This window comes from Diabrotica undecimpunctata, chromosome 5 (genome assembly GCF_040954645.1).
Source record: "Diabrotica undecimpunctata isolate CICGRU chromosome 5, icDiaUnde3, whole genome shotgun sequence".
Lineage (NCBI taxonomy): Eukaryota > Metazoa > Arthropoda > Insecta > Coleoptera > Chrysomelidae > Diabrotica > Diabrotica undecimpunctata.
In genome coordinates, this window is record NC_092807.1 from 87,400,198 (window position 1) to 87,419,942 (window position 19,745).

A 19,745-nucleotide genomic window follows, 5' to 3' on the forward strand; every position below is an offset into this window, starting at 1 on the left:
CCTTTTTTCATCGTTGTGGCTCTGGATTTGCGGCAGGCATTGGTTCCTGAAGTCCGGAAACTTTAAAAATGGCACTACAAATTTCTCTCGGTAAACAAGTTTGCTGAGCTCTTCGAGTTAAATGGGCCTTAATAAGTTCTTGACCTAAAGTGGTTAGAAACAATCTTGTTTTCATTATTTGATTTTGCTGAACTCCATTAAAAATTACGTTAGCATTTAATCCTGCAATGTCCAAAATGCGAAACCATATTACTTGAGGCCATCTACGAGTTCTTCTGCCAGTTTTATAGCATGCACATTTCTTATCCAATGAATCCACCCCGCCTTTTGTCTCGTTGTAAAAATTTATAATCTCTGGCTTTCCATTAACCATTGTATTGGAATGATGCATAGTTGACACTAACAACACTGCACGATTTTTCTTAGGAACAAAAGATACAAGGCTCTCGCTTCCTGTAAAACCAAATAAGGCAGAATTAGGTGGCCTGTTTTTTTTGGGGTTGAAATTCAGAAGGAAACTCTCCTTTATTTCTTTTTAGAGTTCCAACATATGAAATTTTATGGCTTCTCAGTTCTTTTATGAGCTCAATGGTCGAAAACCAATTATCTGATATGTTTCTATTTGTACCAGAAATTGGTGGAATAAGTGTCAAAACATCTAGAGTGGGGATGGATAACTTTTTTGGATTTGCTCTGCGTGTATATTTTCCAGTATACAGGTATGAGTGCCTTAAGAACCATCAAAATAACGCAAAAGATAGAAAACATAATACGTTGTGAAATAAAAAGAGATGAAAGTAGTAGAGGTGAGAAATTATCGATAGTAACCTAGAATTATCGAAAATTTCGCACCTTTAGACGTTAGCATATGAGCTGGTTGACTTCAGTCATAGTAATACGTATCACGTAATGTAGGTAAAAACAGTTCAAGTAGAAGTATTTTTTTTCCAAAATTAAAGTATTGATCAATAATAAACTATGATTTGAGACGTCGCATACACTCTTCTCAATACAGATTTATCATAGCTTGTTATTCTTTATTCGTCAACACAGAATTAATTATCAGATTACTACTAATTAAACTGTTTACTTACATTTGCTTTATTGCCTTCAATCAGTTTTTACTTTATGGGAAATTTAAAAAATGTAAATGTTCGACGTCATACTTGTAATATTATGACTGAAATCAACTGCCCATAAGCTAACGTCTAAAGGTGGGAAACTATCGATAGTCCTAATGTAATTTAATGTTAATTAGAGGTTTCTATCGATAATTTCCCACCTCTACTACTTTCATCTCTTTTTATTTCACAACATATTATGTTTTCTATCTTTTGCGTTATTTTGCCGGTTGTTAAGGCACTCATCACTGTATATAAAACCATTTAGCAAATAATGTGTCTTAGAGTCTACTAAACACTGCATTTTCAGACCGTATTTGTCTGGCTTATTTTTGAGATACATCCTGAATTGGCACCTTCCTCTAAATGCAATGAGCATTTCATCTATTTTGAGATATTCACCACAGCTATAATTGGACTGGCAATTAATTATAAACATATTAAAAATATTGGACATAGCTGCCAGTTTATCTCCGTGCGCAATACGTTCTTGTGTAGTAGCTGGGTCGTCAAAACAAAGGCTTCCAAGCAAAAAAATTAAATCGGTTTAGTAACATGGTTGCTCAAAATATATCACGGCCAGTACCATGCGTAGCAAATAAAGACCTTAAATCTTCATTTTTGGATTTAAATACCCCAGCTAAGCCTAAGAAGGCCTTTAATTCAATTATGTCAAGATGATTGGAATATTGACAAGACAAATTGTGTAAATTATATTTAGAAGCCATATTAGTTATTCGTTCATTGGTTTTCTCAAGAATTTCTTGCAATTTATCGTGGCTAATAATACATTCAAAAGCATCAACTGGTTTCTCTGGCATACTAGCTCGAGCTTTTCCAATAACACCAGGTAAATGACTAATTAAATTATGCTTACGTGTACGAGAAAAGGTGGGAGAAGTTTTAGACCACTTGTACCTATTTTTGCCATAAAACACATCCCTTGAGTTAGCTATATCACTTTCTTCACTCGAATATTCACTACCAGTTTCGGAATTATTAATTTGCCAATTTTTTTCGTCATCATCGTCCCATTCCTCTTCACTGTCTGTTTCGTGATCACTGTGTTCACTAGCCTGGTCTAAAAACTCACTGTCACTATCTAGTCCATTGTTCATAATTTTTTGTCCCTTCTCTTCAAGTTCTTTCTGTGTGAGAGGACGTTTATTGCGACTACACCCCGCCATTTCAAATTACTCGTTATTTGCACTAGAAACACTTATACCATAAGCTGGTCAAAATTGACCCTATGCGTGCCTAACTCTGCAGTAGTAACAGATAAACTAACGGAATTTTCGTAGATCGATAAATCACCTATCGGTCGAAGATTAGCAGAAAGCGCGCAATGCTCAATCTATGTTTCGGTAGCGAAACTTGGCATTAAAAACGCGGGGGGTCAATTTTGACCCCGCCATGGTACTTAAGGGTTAAGCGTTGTAAAAGTAACAGAGCAGCAAAGCTCACAGCATGAGAATATTGCCTCGTACTTGTATATAGCAATTTGTTCTCACAATTTTATAGTTTTTCGAAAAATGAACTCCGATTCGAAGATTAAAACGTCAAACAAAATGTAAAAACCTATTCATATTTTGAGATATAAAATCTTCAATTTAGATACTGAACATTTTTAATAAATGTATAATCTAATATTTAAGCCTGTCTATGTTTTACAGACTTGGGAAACACAGAACAGACAAATATTTATTCTTTTATGTACTAGGTTCTAAAAAAAGTGTACTCAAAACGAATAAATATTATCTACCAAGTGTTTTATTCCAGTTTCATATGAAAGCATCAGATATTAGATATTATAAATTTCGTCATAGGTGCAAATTTGAGATAAAAACCAAATGATAGAGCATATAGTGAAATACAATTATCTTAGAATAGCTGTATCGAGCGAGGATAAGGTTATTGGTGAGGAAAAAAAGATCTATCGCTGAGGAAGTGAGAAAGTAATTGGCAAACGCAAAAAACACTTTAATTACATTAAATGAAATATGCATTACAATCTATCATGATACACATATATTCGTACCGCAGAAACAAGACAATTAATAAACACGTTAAGAGAATCTTAATGGGAACCAAAATTTAACTTTCAATATACAGAAGAAATACTGATATACAGAAGATACACAAATTAAAAAACGTTATCCACTTGTTGTACGCAAGAGAGATACTTCTAGGAAAAATCAAAACGATCAAAAATATATACCAAAACAACACAATAAAAGTAAAAGTAGAAGAAGAAATAACCGACCTTATTGAAGCTGACAATGGGATAAGACAGGAATATTCTCTGAGTCCTCTATTGTTCAACCTGATTATGGATAAAATAATAAAAAATAAGAACTAAAAAAGGATACCAAATGGAAGAAAAAAAATTAAAATAATCTGCTGTGGAGACGATGCAATACTACTCTTTCAAAGTGAAGATGATTTACAACGTATGCTACACCAATTTCATATAACCGCCAGAAAATTTAACATGTTAATTTCCCCAAAAGAGACAAAATGCATGGTTACAACAGCAAACTTACTAAGATGTTAATTGGAGCTGGAAGGTCAGATAATAGAACAAGTGATGGAGTTTAAATATCTAGGCATGACATTATCTAGCTACTAAAAGCTCGAAACTGAAGTGGAAGATCCAGTGAATAGAGCAAACGGAGCCGCAGGCTGCCTAAATGAAACAATATGATGAAATAAAAATATTAGGAAAGAAACGAAAGGCAGAATTTACAAAACAGTCATCAGATCAATAATGACATACGCGGCAGAAACCAGACCTGACACAGAGAGAACAAAAAAGATGTTGGAAAGAGCAGAGATAGAAAAATTGATGGTAAGACACTATGGGACAGAGCTAGAAGTAGAAGTACTGATATACGACGTAGAAGCAAGGTGAAGAACATTAAGAACTGGTTAAGAAATAGAAGAGTAGAATTAAACGACCATATAAGCCGAATGACAACAAATAGAGTAGTAAAGACGGTAAGAGACGATTAACCCATAGGAAGACGATCAGTAGGAAGACCACGAAAACGATGGAACGTCAACTTACTGAAGGCACATTGAAAAACAGACAGAGTCATGTCTATATAAAAAGAAGAAGAAGAAGAAGATGCACAGGATCAACATTAAAATAGCTGCAAGAAAGATAAAATAAATCAGTCATATTAATGTAGAATAGCAGAGGACAGAGTGTTTAGAGGAAATAATGAATCAGTCATATTAATGTAGAATAGCAGAGGACAGAGTATTTGTTATAGCTTTGTGCCCAATTGGACAAAGAACACAGGTCGTTCAAAAAAGACGGAACTCTAGAAATAAAATAGAATAGATTTAAAAAAATAAATGCATAAACATGTCTTTTCCTACTTTTTTAATATTGAAAATACGTAAATAGAACATTGAATTAAAATGTAACCTTTGATATCTGTGATAAATCCATCACCTGAACAGTGGCGCCGATGTATGTAGTTGAAATTGTTTACACTTATTTTAACTGTTTATTTTTTTATTATCTATATATATATATATATATATATATATATATATATATATATATATATATATATATATATATATATATATATATATATATATGAGTTGCGACCGATATCACAAACTTATTTATTTTCCACAAAGAGGCTCTTTAATACCTAAAAATTTTAAGACTGACGTTGCCAATAACAATATTAGTTTGTAAATTACTTATTATTTTTGTTTTCTGAATGTTCATTTTAAGACCAATTTTATTTGACTGCTGATTCCTTGCAATTCCTTGAGCATTTGCTCCAGTTCCTTGATATCTGTACTAAATAATACTATGTCGTCCGCAAACCTCAAATGACTCAAACGTACACCATATATAGTTAAATCACGATTTATTATAATAACTAATTTAATCGCTAAAAAACTAAAACCTTAACTCGATTGCGACTCCTCCATAGAACCTTCTAGATAAGCTCACATTCAAGTCTACTCTACAGTGGAATTTTATCGGGTATTATACCCGTTTAGAAATATTGCAGTTAACAATTACTCAAAAATTCTCCTTTTGCAATTTGTCTACAAAAAACTTATTTTAAAAACAACAAAGTTCATAACTTAAGAAATTATACAAGTATATACAAAATTAGACAGAATCAAGAACATGCCAGTGGTGAAGTTTCAATTTTTATAGAGAATTCCTATGAATATTGCAATATTTCTCTGATAACAAATCTAGAAGCTGTAGCGGTATCGTTAGTAGGTTCGCTAACGAACTAAAAAGTTGCTAAAAGTTAATATCTGCAGTCTTTGAATCGCTCATAATTCTGATCCAAGTATAGTAAACATTTCTTATCTTCTAAGTCAGATTCCTATACCTCGAATTATACTAGGAGATTTTAATGCACACAATTTATTATGGGGCTCAAAAAAATCACACAAATGGGAAGAAAAATAAAAAGTATCCTAAATAATCTTAATCTAAACCTACTTCTATTTTCTATCTATCTCTAAATGACAAACTTATAATGTAGCAAAAAAAGAATTTTCAGTAATTGATTTGTCAATTTGTGAACCAACCTTGCAACTTAGTTTATTCTGGGACGCTTAACCTGATCTACATAGAGGTAATCACTTTCCCATCTTAGTGAATAATCTGTTGTACCATAAGCGCAATACAGACATCACCAAATGTTCCTTAAATAAAGCCAACTGGACAATGTTTTCAACATTATTTCTTAATCAGCTATAGATCTATAGAAATGTTATATTCAGAGCACATTATATAAGATATTAATAAGAAAATATTCTTTTTCCAGTATGTCATCATTGATGCAGCAAATAAATCTATTGGAAAACAGCTTTTTATCCAAAATGTTCACTTGTATTGTGTTGGAATGATGCCTGGAGACAGGCAATAAGACAATATAAATTGGCTTTTAATAGATATAAACCATATAAAACTACTTAAAATTGTTTGGAATTTAAACAAATAAGGGGTATATGTAGATCTTTTTATTAAAAACAGCAAGAAATAGTCATGGTAAAAGTTTGTTTCAGCAATCTATAAATTTACTCCAATTAGTCAAATCTGGAACATTATTTAAAGCATATCTGGAAAAAAATTTACATTACTCTATAGAGTAGTTAATAAAATACTTAATTCGTCCGAACGCAACATATCTAAAATAATGGCAAATCAATATTGTGGTGCTTCCAGTGATAAAAGCTATTCAATAGAATTTTTAAATAAGAAACGATTTTAAAAAAATAAAGTAATACCACTAATCAATGACACTTCATCAATGAATGATCCTATAATTTTTACTCTTTGTAATTTGCTAAAACTCTTAAATCCTTTAGAAATACTAGTCCAGGACCAGATAACATACCTGTACTTTTGTACAGAAACTACCACTGGTAGAACAAGAAATATTATTGGAACTTTTTAATTTTATATAAGTAAATAACGTATTCCCACAAATATGGACTCATCAATTATATGTAGTTCTAATACACAAACCTGGTAAACCTAAATATAAAGCAGAGTCCTATAAACCAATCTCCCTCACGAATGCTATGTGTAAGTTTATAGAAACTAATGTGGTATATTGAACATAAACATCTTATTATCAAAATGGATTTAGTTAGAATATATTAACATTAAAAAAAAAAATTAGTGAATCGACTGAGATATCAAATGCAGGATAATTATTCCATGTGGCAAAAGATCGAGAAGCCTTCGTAATGGTGATTGCCAACGTCGAATAACTCGATATAGCAGGTGCAGAAGAAGAAGAAGATAAACATTTCATACCCTAATTTTTAGCCATATTCTTCGATGTAAAAAAGGCTTTTGATACAGTATGGCGCTATGTTCTGATATGCGTTCCACATCAGCAATACTCGTTCTTCTGGAATCTGAAACGCAAAGCGGAACTGAAATGGAACTGGGCAGGCCATGTAATGAGAATGCGCGACTCACGACGGACGAGCAAACTTACAAATTGGAGGTCAAGAGTAGACAAACGTAGAAGCGGAAGACCACCTACACTTTGGGCTGACGACATCAGACGTATCACCAAAAATTGGCAACAACCAGCACAAAATCATTAAGAAGTGGGGGAGTTTAAGGGAGGTTGATGATGGTGGCGCTATAATATTTTAACTACACTCCATAATTAGAAGATTCACGGTAAGATGTTTCTTTTTCTTTCAAGCTTTCTACGACAACGATGTTTCCAAGTTCAAATCAACAACCCTTTTTCTGAATCTAAATTAAAGGAAAATGGAATTCAACAGTGCTCGAATCTAGGAGTAGCGCCATTTTTATTTGCTATTAACAATGTTGTGTCGTACTGCAATGGCACAATTAAAACTGTTTTGTACGCTGATGATCTGGTAATTGTAGTATGAAATACAAATGTATTATTGCTCATAATCCTATTGTTGCGGCTCTTAAGTCGATAGAATTGTAGTCTACCAATATTGAACTCCAGTTTTTCACCACAAAAACGAAAGTTATACATTTTTCACGAAAATCAAAGCCATAACATCTTCTAAACCTATCTTTATACAATTCTCTTGTAGAATATACAAAAGACATAAAATTCCTAGCCGCAAGAATGCGGCTGAACTCAAAACTCGTGCCAAGCTAGACTTAAAATTATGAAATCTGTATCACCTAACAATTGAAGAGCAGATTTTCCAACTCTAATAAAATTATATAGAGCATTAATTAGATCAAAACTGGACTACGGATGTAACGTTTACAACTCTACAAATTAAATATTACTTAAATCTTTGAATACTCTTCAGAGTTCAGCCGTTAGAACTGAAAATAATAAAAAATCTAAGAAAAACGTACCCATTCAGTCTAAATTAACCTCCTGCTCTGTTCTCACAATTAATAATCTGTATTAAGAAAAACTTATTCTTCTTACCGGTTGAAAATTTTCTTGCCTTTCTGGAAAATTCATTTGTCAGTAATAACCCTCTACAATAAGCACAGCAATTCACTCAAAATGTTTAATTATTACTTGATGACATGTTTAAAATATTACCCGCACTAGAAGATAGAACAGTCAAGATTAGATTTACAAAAGTTTCTAAGAAAATCAAACAGCAACTTAATATAGACAATTTATAATTTAAAAGTACAACATCGTAATCTACAAATTAATAATGATGATTATTTTACCGACTCTTCTCTGACCTCCGAACGTTCTCTATGTTTAAAAATATTTTACTTTTACTTTAGTGCAGTGGAACTGTCATGGGTTCTGTCCTAGCTTAGAATGCTCACAACAATTATTCAACAATACAAAAGCAGATATTTTCGTTCTCAAGAAACCAATTTCAAGGAAGCACATAGACGTGAACTTAAAAATTTTAAAGGATATCATTTTCTTCGGACAACGTTCACAAGAGCAAGTGGAGGAACATATATCTTCCTGTTTAAAGATTTATTTTCTTTACATTATATCCTAACTACCAACATTGCAAAGCCATTGCAAAATATAAATTTGATATTTGATCATTACTTCGATAGTAAATTAAATTATTATATAAAATACATAGGGTGTTTAAAAATAAAATTTGATTATAATTTAAAAATAATTTATTAAAAACTAACGTTAAAGAATATATAATAACTAGAAACGAATTGAAGGATCGATGTGAAGACCGTTATTTCGTAATGTTTTTCGTAACGCCGTCCCGTGGCGCTTCTTCCGTAACGCTCGCCTGAGCATTTTACTATAGAGAAAAAGTTATACAACGCCAGTATATAAGCCTATAGAAGCGATAGAGAAAGGTTTTAGGAAATTGTAAACATAATAACGGCCTACGTCTGAATACGGACACGGCACCTAAAGAAGAAGATGGAAGCTTCGCTTCAACAAGACATTAAGCAGCCAAAACAAAGCATTTTGTAATGTTACAGTACTATTTTTGAGTTGTTCTATTAATTATGGTTATATTATGCAGGTATTTAGTGCTTTATCGCACAAATATTACAACTAAGAATTATTATGCAATTAATTTATAAAATGCGATTATCTCGAAAACTATTAAGTTTTGAAGTTATTAACCAGTATACCTTTTTTGCGTTAAAATAATATATCTTTAAAAATTTTCAACAAAAATAGCGCTAACCTAAAGAGTAAATAAGTTAAGCGAAAATGTATGTCACATATGTAGCATATGTGGCGCCCTCTATCAGCTATAACAAACTTTGCATCAAATTATACTTCTTCGTACTCAAGAGCATACAGTTGTAAATTATTATACGTCAATGTTTACAAACATAAAAGTTATAGCGAAAAATAAAATTTTAAATTTCCATTTTAACATCCTGTATCTTTCTTATTATCAACATTTTATTAAAGCAAGTTGGCTTAGGGGTGTATTCTGTAACATTTCCGTTAAATTTAAGAGGCCTCTAAAATTTAACTTTTAACGGCCCTCTTAAAGTTTTAGGTAACATTGACATTCTATAAAGAAATATTATAGAGGACTGCTAAAATATATTATTTTAGAGGAACCCTCTAAATGGTTTTAAATCAGATACGGCAACGTCGCACATTGGTCGTGTTTAAACTACTTGTAAGGTAGAAATTGACCAAAAACTAAGTGTCGGAGGCCAAAAACTTAAGAAAGAAGGAGAAATTGACAGTCTGCTTGACTTATTATTTTATTAATATTGAAAATATATTTTAGTTTATTTGTGTTCGCGTTGGTTTTATTTTCATTTTAATAAAATTTTATTATGTCTCGTGCTCCACGAACAACAAGTTTCTTAAAAGAAAATAAAATTTTAACAGGAACTGAAATTAATCCTAATGAATTGAAAAAAGTCCATGTGTTATAGGAAAGGATTGATCATATCTCGGATTATCCTTTGATGTAATCTGATTTCAGCTCTACAAAAAGAATAGAACATTTAAATTTTCTTATAGGTGTACACATGAATCATAAAGTAAACTAAGACTTACATTATTATTTATTATTTCATCAACTAAAGCTTCGCCAAATATATCATAAAAAGACATTTGTCTTTTTTAATTGTTTATCTGCACTATAATATATAAATAACAAACTAATAATCATATAAACCTAACCAAACAAAAATAATCAAATAATATTTAACGGACTGCTGAAAATAAGAGGACAAGTTTTGACATCCTCCAAAATATTCTGTTTTAGCGGGAGTTTTAACGGTTTAGGTTAGGATTTTAACGGATGCATAAGTTACAGAATACAAAAATATTTTTAGCGGACGCTAAAATTTTAGAGGCCTCTAAAATTTAACGGAAGTGTTACAGAATACACCCCTTATACCGTAATATTTTAAAGCGTAAAATCTAGTGTTTCTTTTTGGACAATTACTTAAGGACTACCCTGTATAAGTAGGTACTTATATATATAGTATTTTTCAAATAAAAATGCGTGCACGTCATTCAAGATTTACGACGTCAGAACCCCACAGCGTTGCCAAAACATCAGAATATTTAGTAGGTGAAAAATTTTTAAAATGTCAACTATTTGTCAAACTATTATATAACAGTAAATACGCTTAGTTTTAAGATTACTGCAACACACTTAAATACATAAGAAAACATTTTAATACAAAATTATATATTCTAAGTTTTAAACTTACCTCTTTTATAGTATTAATAGTAAAAATGTCCCGCCATTATTTCTTGTTCAAAATAATCTATCTTATATGAAAGCTTATCAGCTTTCTACAGACTATTTAGTTGTTTTGGCATAGCACAATCACAATACACAACAATAATTAGTTTTTGAAGCTATTAATCTAAATTTAATATGTATTTATAAATATAATTTATTAATATATAATATATTATGATCAAATTGTTTAAGAAAGCAAAACATAAATAAAATTCTTACTCTAAAAAAGCGGCAACAATTTAAACAATTTTGCCACACGCTGAACTGTCAAAAAATTTGAAGTATTATCATATCAGTTGCGTACAATTATCTAATATATTTAATTAAAATTATTATTTTGTGGAATATTAGACTTTAAGAGTTATTTCATAAAATTTATATTATTAATAATAACAAAAGTTTTTGGTTATTTAATCAATATAATTCTAAAATTCTCAATATAATGATGATTGCATTTTTCTGATTATTATACCATGTTGACGCCTATAAAAGATCGAGCAGTTCCGTATAAGTTTCGTATTATTAGCTGGGTTCGGAAAATTTGAACTCTAAGGTTGACGTTCTGGAAATTTTAAATATAAGTGACGTCACTTTATATAAATTGTGACGTGCACGCATTTTTATATGAAAAATACTATAGTCATAAAACTAGGTACTTTAGTTACATCGAGTTTGATTTGGAAACACCCATCTTAGAATTTATTCATCCTTTGTACACATTTCTAATTTAGTTGCGATATTCTGATCTAAGGATAGCAATGTCTTCGGCTAAAATATTTTTTTTTAATTTGGAAGAAAAAATAGGAGCATCTAAAAACGTTATTTTGGTCGACCAAAACGAGTTTTGGTCGAAAAGTTTCAAACAGAAAAAACTTAAGTTAATGACATTTGAAAAAAATAGGCCAATTTAAAAAAAAGTGGTAGGTATAGTGAAAGTGGAAATGTTCAACAAAAAAAAATTAAACTAAGGGTGTTGTTATCGATAGGATTGGTTTTGTAGAGTGAGAAGTAGAAAATTCCATTGTCTGGACAAATAATAAAAGAAAGAACATCATTTAAATTTTAAAGCTTCCAATGGTTGGCTTTACAAATTTTGCTTAAGATGTAATATTAAATTTAGACTAATTTCTGTAAAAGCTGCAAATGTTAACCTTGACAACATTTCAGAGTGGCAAAGAAAACTGCCAAATTTATGTGGCTATTTATCTGAAAAATTAATCAAAACTTAATAGATTCAAGGCATGGGACAGACGTAATGCAGAAGTTATAGAAGTGTAAACATAGATACAGATCATTGCCTAGTGATCTCAACATTAAGGGCTAGAATTTCAAATACTAGTAAAGAAAATAAAATGGATACAAAAGAATAGAATTTGCAAAAGCTGAGAGATGCGACAATTGCAGAAGGGTACTCGGAAAACATCACCAACAGGTTAAGGAATTAAAATGTAAATAAAGAATGCCAGAGGAATATAGACTGCTACTCACCAGAATAAAGGAAGACATTGAAGCAGCAGAAAAGAGGAAATAAGAACAGAAGTTTGTGCCCGTAGAAATCAGTAGTTTAACGATGAATGCAAGAATGCAACAAAAGAAAATAAGAAGCCTACAGAACGATGCTTACCCGGCGAACTAGAACAACTGTAGAGCATTACCAGACAACGAGAAGAGGAAAAAAGAGTCTATATACTTAAATATATTAATAAATATTCTATAAGAAAGTTAACATCAACAAAAAAGAATTCAGGGCAATTACAAGACAATGCAGCAGTCAGAATGGCGACCTATTGACTACAAGAAAAGATGTTTTGAATAGATGGGTGGAATACTTTAGCCAGGCACTTAATATAGAGAAAACCTAAAAAAGATGAAAGAGATAAGGTAATAGGAGCAGACGAGAGACAAGAGGAACCAACAAGGATTCTTGAAGTTAAAGATGCAGTTAAAAACTAGCCAGAAACAAATCACCCGGAATAGATAATCTCCCAGCTAAACTATATAAAGAAGGTGGCCATGATACCATAATGGCATTACATAAGCTTATAAAAGAAATATGGATACAGAAATCCCTCCTCAATGATGGGAATATTGGAATACTTTACACCATACACAAAAAAGGAGATATCTTTGAATGCCCTAACCACAGAGGAATTACTCTTCTAAATGCAGCGTATAAAATATTTTAAACAGTACTATGTCATCGTATGGCACCATATGCAGAACAGATAGTAGGAAAATACCAGGCAGCTTTGGCTAATCAGGTTGCAACCTTAAAACAAATTTTGGAAAAAACAGTGGAATATGGCATTGATACTCATCACATATTTATAGACTATAGTGCAGTCCAAGACTCTGTGAATAGAAGAGAAATGTTCAAAGCAATGAAAGAGCTACAAATATCAAATCAGTTAATTAAAAAAAAAACTAATTATGAAAAAAGTTGAATGTAGAGTACGAATTCAGGAGGAACTGCCTCCAGCCAACGGATGCTATTTTGGGCTCAATATCCTCCTTAAATCCACGATTATTTCGAGAAATACAAAAATAAAACTCTACAAAACAATAATACGCCCAGTTCTAACATATGGTTCAGAGACCTGGACTCTAACAAAAAATATTGAAAACATGTTAGGATGTTTTGAAAGAAAAGTACTAAGGCGAATTTATGGACCAGTGAATGACAATGGAGTGTGGAGAAGACGATACAACTTTGAACTTTATAGAATATACCAGGAACCTGATGTAAAACATATTAAGATCGGACGTCTGAGGTAGATAGGGCATGTAATGCGGATTGAACAAAATGATTCAGCTAGAAAAACGCTCCTTCCTAGACCCATTGGTCAAAGAAGAAGAGCAAGACCCAGAACAAGGTTTCTTGATAACATCAATAAAGACATGAGGAATATGGGAATACGTGCTTGGCGGAAAAAGGCGATGGATCGGGACGGCTGGAGAGAAATTCTTGAGGAGGCTAGGACCCACGTAGTGTTGTAAAGCCAGAATGATGATTTATCTGATAATTTATTTAGAGTGCTGACAAGACTGGTCTGTATTATTGAGCCCTACCAAGTAAAACTTTTACATTTTGTAATGAAAAGTTGTTGGAAAAGTGCACTGGGGGTAAATCTGCTAAGGAAAGGCTCTTTGTTAATTGGTAAAAGTAAAAATTCTCGATGTTTTAAAAATTTTCATAGTGATAAATACCAAGTTAACTGGTATTAAAACAAGAAGGCACAGATGACCAGAGATATCCTGACAGATTGGCTTAACAAATTTGACAGAAAAATGCAATGTCAAAAAAGCAAAATTCTCTTATTTCTACACAAAGCAACATCTCATCCAAATATTCAGTTATTTAACATATCGATGATATTTTGCCACCTAATACTACAGGGCAATGCCAACTGTTAGACCAAGTCCATACCGATTACTAACGCCTTAATTTAGATTCTGGCAGCATGGAGAGACCTTTCAACTAAAACTATTGAAAATTGTTTCATTAGGTGCAGTTTTTTAAAAAACGGTAGAAATTAAGAAGACATTGTGGACAATCTGGAGCTACAAGACCTGGAAGACGATTTGGCATTGTCAGCCTCTTACAAAATTTATGAAGGTGAAAATTTTTTAAACTAGGTACCTGGAGTTAGAAGACGGTTATTGACGGAAAATTTTGAATGTTAGTGATTTTAAAGAAAACGAACAGGTGTCCAATATTTTCGACAATGACAGTAAATATGAATTTAAAACTTACTACAATTGTAGGTAATTTAGATGATTCTTACCTAAAATTGAAAGACTTTGACTTATTTTTAATATATAAAGGTGATGCAAGAGTAAGTCTAAAAATGTTTGATGAAGTTCTAAATGTTGAGTCAGAAATTGTAAAAAATAATGTTCGAAACAAAAAACAAACCAATATAAATGATTTTTTTAAGAACTAATACCTACCTTTTTACATTAGTATTTATTTGTTTTATTTGTGTATATATGCTTATGCAAATATGTACGAAAATGTATAACTAAAGATCAAGCAAATCGAAAGTTCTTTTTATTTCAATTGATTAAGCGATAACCCTACAAAACGGACAAATATTTTCCCGTTGGTGTCCGTTATGGAGAAGTTTCACTGTACATTTAACTTAAACATGCGACAAGAAAACAGTTTCAGAATTGGTTTAAATTAAATAAATTATTATACTACTATCGTTCTAAAACTATTTTCTTGTCCTAGTTTTTTATTAATTATATACTTAAAGATGAATTAAAACTGTAAAACAAAACTTTATTTAATGCTAAGATCATAAACCTTTTTCAAAATACTATTTTTAAAATTGGATTAAGTATAATATTAATATGAATTACCTTCTGCAAGTCAAATTATTTAAATATTCATTTTCAAACTATGCACTCAAATCCAACTTTTACGAAACCATTATACCCCGACGACGTTGCGAGCCGTTTTACTATAATAGTCATAAAACAATTTGTTTTGTTGTTTCGGAACTCGACGCTGATAAGATATGCTACAAGAACTGTATGAAAAAGTCGTAAGCAACGAACTGAGTGTATCTATGTAGAAAGGAGATACAATTTATATGTCACACAAAAGATAAATTTATGAACGATGAAATTGAGCTTATACGTAAATGAAACGGAAATCTAAAAATATATAATTAATTTCTGCAAAATGATCATGGTCCAATAAATATTATCACTATGATTGTCCGGATTTTTAGCAATTATGCTTTTTATAAATATATTGTAATTAAATAGTAAATAACTCGATATTGACCAAAAATATGAATAAATGGCAGTGTTTTTGATACGTAATTTTTAAATTTTTTACTTGTTTTACTTTTTAGACTATTTATAGTTTTTTGCCCTGTTTAGTAAAAACTGTAACTTGTTTTAATATGTTTTACTTCCACTTCAGCAATTTATATTATTAAATAAACTAGTATATATTTAACAAGTTTTCGTAACCTAAATAAAAAGTGCCTTTAGCAGGTGTATTTCACGAAACTATTACTCTTGGGAAAGTAATTTTGACTACTTCTTCGCGACAAGAGTTCGCATTCTGTCCGTTTATCATTGCGCTAACCTTACGTCGTTAATTGATCGATTCTCTCGATAAATAATCCATTGAAAAGTTACATTTACAATTCCATTTTGCAAAGGACGCAATTTTAATGTTTACTAATGATTGGCCTCATAAATTTGTATTTTTTAAGTCCATTTTGTATTGGACGGCTATTCAGGTCACCTAAACTTAAGAGTGGTGTGGGTATCCGATCAAAAAGTTTAGAAGGTCCTCGTAACTAATAGTCTACAAGCCCATGAGAGATTTTTAATAAGTCATTTAACCTAGGATAAATCACATATAACACAATACTACAATATGTGATAACGACTTTAGAAACTATGCCGTCAATTCTTATCGGTGCAGGTGAGTCACAGGTAAGATAAACTTACCACTCACGAGGGTAAGTTTGTTTTGGTCAAACATTTTTGTACGGTATTTATAACTCGGATAGGTAAAACAAAAATAATGAACTGCCACCTAATGCCATACAAAAATGTTGATACCAGGATCAGGGAAAATTTTTTATTTTCGGAAAACTTTTTCCCCATTTTGGTAATTTTACACCGTATGGCATTCATACACTAAATTTCGAATAGGTATAAAGATTAATTTTTTTGCAACGCCATACATTTTGGCTGAGACAGGAATGAGAAATCTAAGGCGCAACTCTTAATTTGAACCCCCATATTTTATGTACCGATAAAAATTAGCTGCAATTGCTGAATTTCTAAAGTTATTATTACATATTGTACTATTAATATATTTGATTTATGCTAGGTCAAATGACCTAGTAAAAACATCCTATGGGCTTGTAGTCTATAACTTATATGTTGGGAAGCAAGTAAATCTTACAAATATAGAATTTCTTACTTGGTTCTGCATTTTTTAGCACAATTGCTTCGAGATCTGGTATAAACGGAAAGGGTTCAAGGTCTGCTAAATTTTTTAACACGATTGTCACTGCTCAACTAGCGCAGTTGGTGTTTATTATATATTTACAAAAACAGTTAAAGTACTTTGGTGAATCTATACTGAAAGCAGTAAGGTTAGTTTCTTGCAGGCTTTTTTGCAGGGGATCAAAATGAGACTTGTGAATGCCCTTGTATTCTCAATATTTCTATACGGGGCAGATACTTGCACCCTTCACAGATGCGAGCGCAAAAAAATTAATGCCTTTTGATTAATTGTTTGTGGAAACGTTCCTGGCAGAAGATCAAGAGGACGATCATCAACTAAATGGTCTGAACAAATTAATAATTCAGCTGAAGTAGCAGTTCAGACTAGCTGAAGGTAGAGGCCAATATAGAAAAATTGTTAGGATTATTGGAAGAAATCACGATCCTCAGTAATGGGGAAACGACAATAGAGAGAGAGAGAGAGAGATGGGTAGGCGATGGAATAGTCGATGAATATTTCACTGTAGTATAGAGTTAAAAATTATGCATCGAGCTCGCTGTCTGCAATGTCATTACCTAGGTAGTGTTGCAAGTTATTTTTAAGTCGGGCAAAACTCGATGTTTTGAAGTTTTGTCTGATATTATATGAATAAGATAGAGATAACAAATTTATTATGCCAGCGAAATCGCATGTATATTCTTTGACAATTTCTATAGGTGATTGATTGCCTTGGGTATTTTAGATTATTATGATAAGTTGACCCTACTTCAATTGAAGTGATATGGAGTTTTCATTTATGAATAATTTAAGCTAGTCAAAGGTGTTCAGCAGTCAACAGTGCAAGAGCCGTCCCTGCACGGACCACAGGGCGCATGCATCGAACACTAGCGACAACGACACCACGCGTAGCTGTATATCAGAAAGAAGACATTCTTTTTTGGTTTTGTTAATTTTAAGTTTTTATAAAATTATTATAATAAAAGTGTTAAAGTCAGAATAAATATTTTTTATACAAGGAATACAGTCCACAATACTTCTGAAGGCTCAGAAATAAAAACTTTATTCATGGTCATTCGAACGAATTTTATCAACAAGCAACAAGTGTTAGTGTATTTTTTATCGGCAAGTGAAAAAGTTAACATTGCATGGTATGTGGTGAGTACACATTTTTCATTCCTATAATACCTATCCTGGAATAAGAGACATATTAATTTGTGTCACAAGGTTATTATAATTTCGGTTTGTTAGGATTTATTAATAGCAAGCTTTAAACTTTATTGATATTATACATGGTCGATGCAATGGATCAGTTAACAGTTTTAAAAAGAAAGCGTGGTATCTTTAAGGCACAAATTACAAAATTTGATTTATTTATAAGCAGTTTTACTCACGATAAAATAGTAGAATTACAAGTTAGGGTTGACAAATGCAAAGAATGGTGGAATGATTTTGATCAAATACAAAGTGAAATTGATTTATTAGACACATAAGAGGAACAATTACAAGAAAGGTTAGATTTTCAGGATGCATATTTTAAACTAATAGCCTCTGCAGAAATTATATTAAAGAATGAAGTTAATTTAAACGATACTATAGCAAACTCAGGTCACAATACTAGTTTAGATCGAAATAGCTTAAAAAATGTACGGTTACCACCACTGGAGGTTCCAACTTTTAATGGTTGTTATCAACATTGGTTAGAATTTAGAGATAGTTTTACTAGTATGGTCATAGAAAATTTTGATTTAAATGATGTTGACAAGCTTCACTATTTAAAAAGGGCTTTAATAGGGGATGCCCAGGATGAACTGGAGCAGCTAAAAACTACTAGCAAAAATTTTACTATTGCATGGCAACTTTTATCTGAAACATATGAAAAGAAAAAACTTATTGCACGTGGTCATATTGAAGCTATATATGAATATCCAAAAATAACTCAGGTAAATAGTTTAGAATTAAAGAAATTGTCAGATTGTATAAAAAGAAATTTAAAGTCACTAGGTATGTTAGGTTATCCAGTTGAACATTGGGATGTTCTTTTACTTTGTACCATAGAGAAAAAGCTTGATTATTACACAAATAAGGAATGCCAAGAAAAGGGTCCAGTTAACGAATTTTCTACGATACAGGAATTCTTAGCATTTATAGATCATAAAGTACAACACTTACAAAATTCAGAAGGGGATAAACAAGATATAGAGCAAATATCAAAGGAAACAAAAAAAAGGGTGCAAAAAATTACATTATCAAAGTCATTCATTGCAACGTCCAAACAATGTGCACTTTGTAATTTACCGCACTATTTTTATTCATGTAAAAAATTTCATAATTTATCAGTGTCAGCTAGAAGACAAGAGGTAACAAAATCAAAAGCATGTTGGAACTGTCTAAAGGATGGACACTTAGTACAACATTGTACATGGGGAGGTTGTAAACTTTGTGGAAAACGACACAATACTCTTTTACATATGGATGGTAAATTTATAAACAATTCTCATTTACAAACAAATGCAACTCAACTCAACGGATCAAAGGTTAAATCACAAATTTGTGGTTTATCTACCCAGAAAGAAACACACACAGGGAAATGGCATATCTAATCAGGAAAAGGAAGTACATATTCAGGGACAAGGTGCATTCCATAATAATTCAATGGAAGGTACATCTCAATTAAACTTTTTGGGTCAGACATGTTTTTTAGAATCACATTCGGGTGATATAGGTCAGACATGTTTTTTAGAATCACATTCGGGTGATATAGGTCAGGATTCAATTAATTTTTTAAATCATTCTAAGCAAGGTATATCATACAGATTAAAAACTGATATTTTACTGTCAACGGCCTTAGTATATATGCAAGACAAATATGGAATTTTGCATGAATGTAGGGTTTTATTGGATTCAGGTTCACAGTCAAATTTTATATCACGTTCATTTATTGAAAAATT

General features: G+C 31.6%; 2 protein-coding genes across 3 annotated transcripts in view; one reads left to right on the forward strand and one right to left on the reverse strand.

Annotated features, from left to right (window-relative positions):
* The window catches only part of LOC140441434 (5-hydroxytryptamine receptor-like), a 2,088,213-nt gene extending 2,072,945 nt beyond the window's left edge, over window positions 1–15,268 (reverse strand). The window contains exon 1 of one of the 2 annotated variants that reach the window (XM_072532163.1): window positions 15,180–15,268. The gene's annotated coding sequence lies outside the window, so the exon portion shown is untranslated. The remainder of the gene's footprint in view (window positions 1–15,179) is intronic. The other variant, XM_072532164.1, reaches the window with a different exon arrangement.
* Window positions 15,269–18,521: 3,253 nt separating this feature from the next.
* On the forward strand, window positions 18,522–19,397 carry LOC140442346 (uncharacterized). The gene has a single exon (XM_072533421.1). The coding sequence runs from the start codon at window positions 18,522–18,524 to the stop codon at window positions 19,395–19,397; it is 876 nt and encodes a 291-aa protein (XP_072389522.1).
* Window positions 19,398–19,745: the final 348 nt, after the last annotated feature.

Excerpts from the sequence above, each read along its gene's own strand:
- LOC140442346 (XM_072533421.1), top strand. The coding sequence starts at position 18,522 with ATGGTCATAGAAAATTTTGATTTAAATGATGTTGACAAGCTTCACTAT.